This window comes from Zophobas morio, unplaced genomic scaffold (genome assembly GCF_036711695.1).
Source record: "Zophobas morio isolate AGI-343-1 ecotype UQ-CSIRO unplaced genomic scaffold, CSIRO_AGI_Zmor_V1 ptg000023l, whole genome shotgun sequence".
In the NCBI taxonomy this organism is placed as follows: domain Eukaryota; kingdom Metazoa; phylum Arthropoda; class Insecta; order Coleoptera; family Tenebrionidae; genus Zophobas; species Zophobas morio.
In genome coordinates, this window is record NW_026972128.1 from 11901618 (window position 1) to 11910276 (window position 8659).

General features: G+C 32.8%; 1 protein-coding gene across 2 annotated transcripts in view; it reads right to left on the reverse strand.

Annotated features, from left to right (window-relative positions):
- LOC135134762 (synaptic vesicle membrane protein VAT-1 homolog-like) overlaps window positions 1–6155 on the reverse strand; it is a 39125-nt gene extending 32970 nt beyond the window's left edge. The window contains exon 1 of one of the 2 annotated variants that reach the window (XM_064063595.1): window positions 5798–6155. In XM_064063595.1, the coding sequence (XP_063919665.1) occupies window positions 5798–6054 (257 nt within the window). In that variant the 5' untranslated portion in view covers window positions 6055–6155. The remainder of the gene's footprint in view (window positions 1–5797) is intronic. The other variant, XM_064063593.1, reaches the window with a different exon arrangement.
- Between the last annotated feature and the right edge of the window lie 2504 nt (window positions 6156–8659).

The following is an 8659-nucleotide window of genomic DNA, read 5'->3' on the forward strand; positions in this document are numbered from 1 at the left end:
ACATAACAGAGTTCATAAACACTATATCTAACAACAAAAGAAAATGCGAATAAACAAGAAATAAAGTCTCTATCCTTCGCATAAATCCTCGAAAACTTTAAAAAATTTACCGTTTTAGCGAATGTATGTTTCAGGAGAGGATGTCCATTGATGAACCCTAGTTTGTGGAATTTACTACAAATATAAAACAGCGGAAAAGGGTCCCTTTTGTTGCATTTCATTTGCCTTTTTAAATAATTCCACAGTGACATGTCTGCTGAAACTAGCCGTACTTCCTGTGTTTGAATCATACACCGACTAAATTTGGCGTGAGTGGTTATCATGATGAACGTACATCGATTCATAACACAACAAAGAGCATCATGTAGAAATTAGAATTTTTGTTTTTGTGTGTGCTTAGAGATAACAGTATAAACAAGAAGATAAAAAAATATTTTGTGTTTGCTGCTGAAAGTTAGTTTGCAAAACCAATATGCCCCCTTTATCTATGTAAATTTATAATCACGTGTGTTCTAGTTTTATTTACTTTTTATCGTAATTTATGTACAAATTAATGTAACTATGATGGTGGCTGCACAATAAGAAATTAGGCATAAAAATTATAATCAGCACTTTTTTATGACAAATGTTGCACAACTACGACAAACAAAAATTACGAAAAGCGTTTGAATACGAACAAGAGAGCATTTAGATAATTATAAAATTTCATAAAAATTATGCTATGCGACCTCTATTATCTGTTTTAAAAAGAGATAAATAAAAATCTTATTAAACACAAACATGTTTTGCTCTGGACTGTCATGAGGAAAATTTCTGAATATAATAAATCGTTATAAATTTTACGCACCGGTGCCTTTGTATTTTGATGCAAAAACGGATGTTAATCAGATGATTCATGCAAGATACATTTTCTGGGAAATAGATCCACAAAAACTTGCGCAATTGGATGCTCTCTGTGCCGTCACGGTTCAAATTCCTCACAAGCAGTGGATTTTTATTTCCCGAGATGAGGAGTTATTGTGTCTGTAATACAATTGTCATTTTGATACAATTCATGTCTCTTCGGTGTCTACAACTCGTAGAATTCGGAAACGTCGGTCTCCCGTTTCCACCCGTCTATTTTGTTATGTACATAATTTCAAACTATTGAACTGATTATTGCGAGATTTCAAGTCTACTTTTGGAATGTTGTGTCGATGGTAAAATAATTACCAAAAAGTCGGTGGCGTGATCCCACCAATAACCAATTTACTTGTTCATTCCCTTTACAAAGTTGATGACGGCATTTCAACAATTTATTAAGTAAATATTTATTTAATAATATGTACTCTGTGTACGTTTACGACTGCATGAACAGGAGGACCCAAAGAATTAATTAAACAATTTATTTATTGATTACACCAAAAGTGACATCTAATTTTTCCGAAATTCTGAGAACATGAGGCTGTTGTTATTAGTTACACTGTAAGTATGTGTCATATCTAATATGTTTGTCCCCATTATAAGTTGATGACGTCACCACAAAATTTTGTTATAACAAAATTCCGCCTGAAACATGTAGCAAAGCATGTTCCTTTACCTGTGATTTAATAATAATAATTCATCCCTACTTTTATTTTAATGTTTAGTTCCAGAATTACATTTTAGAATCTATCCCAAAAACTAGTCTAAAATGTGTGGTACCTAATATTATCTTAGTGATCGATTAGAACATCAAAAATTTTAACTATACTTTACCTTTTTGACTGCTTACAAAGGCGTCTAAAAATAACAGTCCGTTTAACTTTTTCTGTTATTTCAAGAACGACCAATTTCAGTTCTTCAAAATTTGTTGACCAAATAACGTCATGGAAGTGTTACAAAGTTACAAAAATAATTTCACTCATGTGTACCTACTTCTGTGCAAAGGCGTACAAAAACAAGGATGCGAGGCTTTCATTTAACCTTCTTGGAGTCCTGTTCTACGAGTGAACAAAGAACTTTTTTTCAAGTTTCTTAGAAATATTTAAACTTTTTTGTCACAAAGTTGTATATCGTTATCTAACGGTCGGCTGCGGGTGTAACCACATCCAGTCGTTTTTCCAGTAGTAAAATTTATCAGAAGTCTCTTTAAAGGTTTAGTAGTTCAAACTTTATTTATAGATTTATACCTCCTCACTACTTTTTGAACGTCCCTGATTAAATTTCATTCCCTTCAACTGATTTTCAATTCCTAAAACTGACCCTGTGGATTACTCAAACAGCAACTAGAAAGAAAATAATTCTGCCAAATTTATGCAATCGATAAAATGCAATGCATGTTAACTCTTTATCAACTAACGTGCTAAATATGACCCCACCCAATTTTTTTTTCTTTTACAGACGAAAGTATATATTTCATCAGGCAATTTTTAGATCGATATGTCTACATTGCATGTTGATGCATGTTACAAGTCTATTTAATGCTCTCGTTACAACAGTATCTAATATTCGCTGTTAAAATTTTGATTAGATCATCCTAAATTAGAATTTTTTTAAGTAAAAATGATCTTTCTATTGGACTGTTCAAATCACATACTTCGATGGCTTTTTCCTGTTTCTTATTCACTAGCAATATAAAGCAAATTTATTGATGTTCTTTATAATGGCACCCCAATATCCGCAGATATTTCTTTACAAAAACTTTATGATTCACTTTGAGTGATGTATCTTTTCTATTCAATCTGATGCTGCGTATAGGCCTTTACAACCCTTAAACCAATGGCGACAGGACAAATATTTAAAATTGTTCTTTCCACAGTTAAATTTGCAGCTGTTGCCAGGTGCAACATGTCAATACCCAGTGGCAGCATATACCAGTGTTAACTAAAATATTTTCTGAAGTTTGGCATCGTACGACTGATAAGCACAATGCGATGAAACACGAAAGAGTGTTTTACCAATTAGAATATTCTAAACTCAACTGTGTTGTTAATTACTGCTGGAAAATAATGAAAAATGACGTACTAACAGTGTGTACTTCACGGTAAAGTTTAAAACTGTTATCTAACAATGATAACATCAACACTTCCAAATATCCCAAGCTGAAAGCTTTTTATAAGAAGACTCGCTGTTCGAGGAATAGAAAATTTACTAATCGAAAGATAAGACATTGATTGGCTTATCAGTTCCAGATAATGTTTTCTATTTAGGAATGTAGTGAAAATCGATGAAGATAATATCAATAAAAAAATCTGTGGTCTAGTGCAATTCCACTGCTGAAATATGATTTTGAAACCCAAAATATCTTCAAAAGATATATAATTTAAAGGATTTAAATTTTACGTTTAAACATCAACGTCATTCCTGAGCGTAAGATAAAGAAGTATTGTAATAACTAATAAGGTCTATCCGAGGAATGGTTACTTTCATGTTTCTCGACGTATAGGTTTCCCGTTCCCGTCTGTCCGCGCCCATTGTTGTCAAATTTTATACTATGTTAGGAATATCGTATAAATAGCAAAATAAAATAACAATCAGACTTTGTCTAATTATCCTCACCAACAATGTCAAAATATTTCATAATATAAAAAAAAAACCTTTGGAAATTCCTTTCTACCCTATAAAATTTTATTGGCAATAATGAGACGGACAGTAGTACAATAGCAAGAGATATTTACAACTTGAAGTTGTCGCGTGCCGGTAATCCCCAGATGTTAGAAAGCAGAATAATCCAAATGAACATTATTTTATGAGTACAACTACCTGCTAAATGTTCTCCGACAAATTCGGGTGAACTGGTGTGAGCCATAAATATTTCTTACCATTGTACTACTGACCACCTCGTTATTGTCAATAAAATTTTATAGGGTAGAATGAAGTTTCCAAAACTTATAAATACTATTTAAAGTGTATAAAATAACATACTCTTGTACTTGGGGTTTGTGAATCCGTTTTGATTTTTATCACAATTACTTTACAAGAAATTTTATGTAATATTTGGCATACAAGCATAACGACCGTTTATAATTATATTTTATATATATAATTTGGTTTTACATTAAAACCAAATTATTTTGGTAAGACATTATAACAAAGCTTCAAATTTACGCAAATATAATTTTAGACAAGGACTGCGACGAAAGAAAACTGATACTTATTATTATCTTTACTACTCAAGCAAGAGTAAGGGTCAATACAAACAAAATATTTTAAATTTTCCCACCAGTTTCTAGACGTTTAATTTACATTGCTTCATTCTTCAAATAACACCAATAATCGTAAAGAGCAACAAAAATTAGCAGAAACCAAATAAGCGGGTACATGAAAATGCATGTCTGAGGAAATGTTAATTAAGTACTAAAGCGACGAGAAACACATGCTAACCACTTACTGAACTTGCATGTTTTTGTCTACTGAAAAAAATTTAAAGATGAGTGATAATAAAAAGGTTCATTAAACTTTGTAGTGAGTTTAGTTTATACGATATATATTTTATTTGTTTTATTGTAAACATTAAATTTACTGACGGCACCCATCTTTTTAACCACAAAAATTTAAGAGTACTTTTTATGTTGTCTCTTCCTGGATAATTAACTTGTCGGGCTCACCCAAAGATAATGAAGAGGATTCTTGGTTTTCTTCTAATTGTTTCAATTACATCAACATTCTTCACATAAACTGCGTGTTTTAAAACGAATTCATTATTAACGCTGCCTACTGTAATAACGTACAGCTACAGCTAATTGTACCAGTTGTGTGCTGAATAATGCATAAAGAATTAGCAACTAGAGATGTAAACCTGGCAATTTTTTTTTTACTTTTTTTTAACAAGATTCTTTATATTAATATTAGTGTCTTAACAAGATTTCCAAAAATTTCAAATTAAAAATACAAATATAGATACTACCAGTAACCAGTGTAACAAACTAAACGACACCCTATATATTAATTTGACACCTCGTAAATGGGTTTTGTTTGTTCGTCTACGGCATCCAACTTTTTTTTTTAATGACACCTATTTATTATTTTTTGCGGAGCCTTATAGAGCTAGTTCTTTTAAGCCACTATAAATCAATCAACGAAATATAATAAGTATTTAGTAAAGAAAAGGCTATTAAAGACATACATTAACTCAAAGTGCATATTATTTTCTAAGGATTAATTTTAGATCCTTATGGATATTCTTTGGGATTTAAAAAACTCAAGGATGTTAATTATTAACAAATGCATCCTATAGATTCCAAATTTTGTAAGATTACTTTTGAGATCTTTAACTCATTCCGCATATATATTAATTAATGTTACTAATACACTAATAATGTTAAACATTCCCATCACGAACAAATTAAGTTGTAATCAAACGGAAGACCATATCTCTGATTTTTCCTAAAACGCATATATTTTAATAAACGCAACAGCCTGCAAATACAGATTGAATAGTCTTCAAACAAACTAATATTCATTCATATTGTTTACAATAATAACATACTTTTAGATTATAGTACCAATCAATTGCGAATTGAATAATCCGTCGAAACCTTTGCAGACCTAGCTGTAAAAATTGACAAATATTTACGTTTTTTTTTCAGAAGAAAAAGTGCAATAAAAATGTATTAAGTTAACCAGAAACGCAAATTCTCTGACTGGACTATAAAAACCAACAAATATTTACTCTCTTTTTTACAGAACAAGTGCTATAAACAGTTAATTAAGTGAGTACTACATAAATTCTAAACGCTCCTCTACCGCATTCGCCGGTTTAAATTCAAAAATCAATTTTACTGTCAATAGCAACGCAAAAAGCTCATTAACGTAAAAAGTAAAAAAAAAACCTCACCATGCCTTGACCCGAATCAAAACCTCCCCCTCGTTGACCGTGGGCTCGGGTTTTTTAAGTATTTTAACGGATTTCAGCCCTCCAAAGCCGGTGAGGACGACAGCCCTCATCTCTTTGGGGGCTTCTTTTTCCTGTTCAGCAACAGGTTCGGCTTCGCCGGTTCCGTTTTCCTTGACGTCTTTGTTTTCCTCGGGGGCGACTTCGGTCTTTTGCTCCTCTTGGGTGGCGGCGGGGGCGGCTTCAGCTTGTTCAGACATGGTGTACGTTCTATTGGAGCACTCGCGATGATACAACCGTTATGCACTAAATGCCGGCCGGCTTCTCGTTGAACAATGAAGAATGTAACAGGTGCTCGGCGCGTTTAGGGCGCGCCAGTCGCGTGCGCATGCGCAGTCGGGCAAATAAAAGCAAAACTACCCCAGTACAGTGAAAAAGAAATTATCGAATTAAATAAGGAAAGGCGACGGATGAGACGACGCTGCGACACGGACTGACTGGGTAATGACTTTAATTCTGTTGTAAATATTTGACGTGATAATATTGTCTTAAGAAAAGCTAAATTAAATAAGCAAATAGTGAAAGAGATGTCGCTTCTGAAGAGGTTTATACATTTTTTTCGCACAGTCTGTATTTTAAAATGGTTATTTGTGTAACTAGGGATACATAATGGCACACTAGAGACACAAACTTGCAACTTTTTTGAGAAGGCGCACAACTAATAGAAAAAAGTTCCGAAAGTGTTTTAAAAAAATAAGTTGCGTATAACCAGTGTCAGATTTTTCAGTGGGGGAATCCAGGTCCCTAGACACCCTGGAACCCCTTCGTGTGTTACACAGATAACGCTTAATGGTGACTTTTTCATTGGTAGCAAAAACTGTAACAGTTGCGTGTCCGGTAGTTTATAACTTATTATTTACCAAGTTTTAAACAATGTCATATTTTTTAATTATATAGGAGCTATGTAGGTATACATTTAGAAATAAGTTATAATACAGGCTGTGGTTAATTAAATACCAGCATTTTACTAACACATTCTCTGCTAAATAAAAGTTGGTCTAAAATTGTTGAAATACAATCAATAATATTTTTCCTTACAAAAATGATAAAATTTGATTTTAAGAGTCATATTGTTTTTGTGACAACTCCTATAAGTTAAAATGAATATACACAGCGTGGTTCAGAGCACTACTGCATAATTTTAATGACGAATTATATAGCAAAAAAGTAAGTAAAAACTTCTAGGTAAACTATGACAATTTCACAAAAATTTCGAAGGTACAGAATTTTTAAATTTGCTTTCTCCTTAGAAATGTCATTATTACCTATTTCTAAAAATCGATTACTAATGTGTTAAAATAAGAATTATTTTCTAATAATTAACCACGTAGACAGTAATTCTGATCATTCGCGAAAATTTTAAAAACCTCTGATAACCATATTTTAAACTATTGACTATCCTATCATTACAATTATTTACGTATTTTTTGCTCTAGATTTCGCCATTAAGATGATGCAGTAGTCCTCTGAATCACTCTGTGTATGTGGACTATTAAAATACAAGTAAAAAAGCATCCTATGCGTAGTTTCAAGTTTGTCATAAAAAATTTTGTGATGATGTTATCAACTTTTAATTCGGCTAGGTGCAGTGTAATACCGATAACTACAAGACTGTATTTTTAAAATTTCGGGAAAAAGCCGTTGATTTTTTTGGCTGATATGAAATTCTAAAAACTATGACTGTAGTGATAAATCAAGTGTCGACTCATATAGCATTTTATATATTTTAGGTACGATATGTTCAGAAAAATTTTTCCAAAAATCGCAATGCCTCAATACAGATTCATAAACCTCAAGTGTAGGAGTATGTTTATCTGTCTAATAATAATCGACACAGATGATAGGCAGAAAGGGAGACCTATTTTTCCTTATCTAAGGGTCATGTATTAGCTTACGTTCGGGAAATAAAAATATAGATAATACCATCCACAATGTAAGAAAAAAAGTGGCCCATGAAGGGATCAAACCTACGACTGTCATGTTATTATGACGCACTTTAATGTACTGAGCTATGACCAGTCATTAGACGTTATCATACCATTTTTATTAATTTGTTATCTGGACTCCAAAGGTAAAAACTCAAGGCGAATTCATAAACTACGAGCACGTAATTTTATTTTAACAAGTATGTTATTTTATAAAATTTAAACAGCATTTACCCCGCAAAATTTTGAGATGATGTGATCAAATTGTTGGTAGGAAGAATAGAACAAATATCCACATGATATTCCTAACATACGGCAAAATTTGCAGGTACTTTCGGAGATTATCTGTCTAACAAACTTCGATAGTTACTGTCGACAGACACAAATTCAAAACCTATTTTTTCATTTTCTAGGGGTGATAAAACGTCGAGAAAACATGAAAATATAGTTGTCCACGGGCTCTAACGTTATGTGGAAGGGTCCCATTGTTATGGCGTCAAATACCTCAACAAAGAAGGTAATAATCGAGGTATTATGCGATCGGGTTTATATTACCCCCATTATGACCTTTGTCGAAATATTTGACTCCATAACGATGAAACTTCACCATATAACGTTAGAGTTTGTCGAAGACTATAAAGTAGCCGTCACAATAAGCTGAACGCCTCAAGCGCTCAATAAAACCCTAACCACAATAGATGCCATAAATTTGGGCCCACAAGTGGAGAGTAATAAAAATTACAACCATCCTAATGACTTCAGTGAGTGGCAGCAAGACCGCGCTCCAGGCAGCATTCAGTATATCTTGACGGCTACTTTACCTAGCCGTTCGCTGAATGGACCCTATTACAATACTTCCTTAGTTTGTTTCCGAGATTTG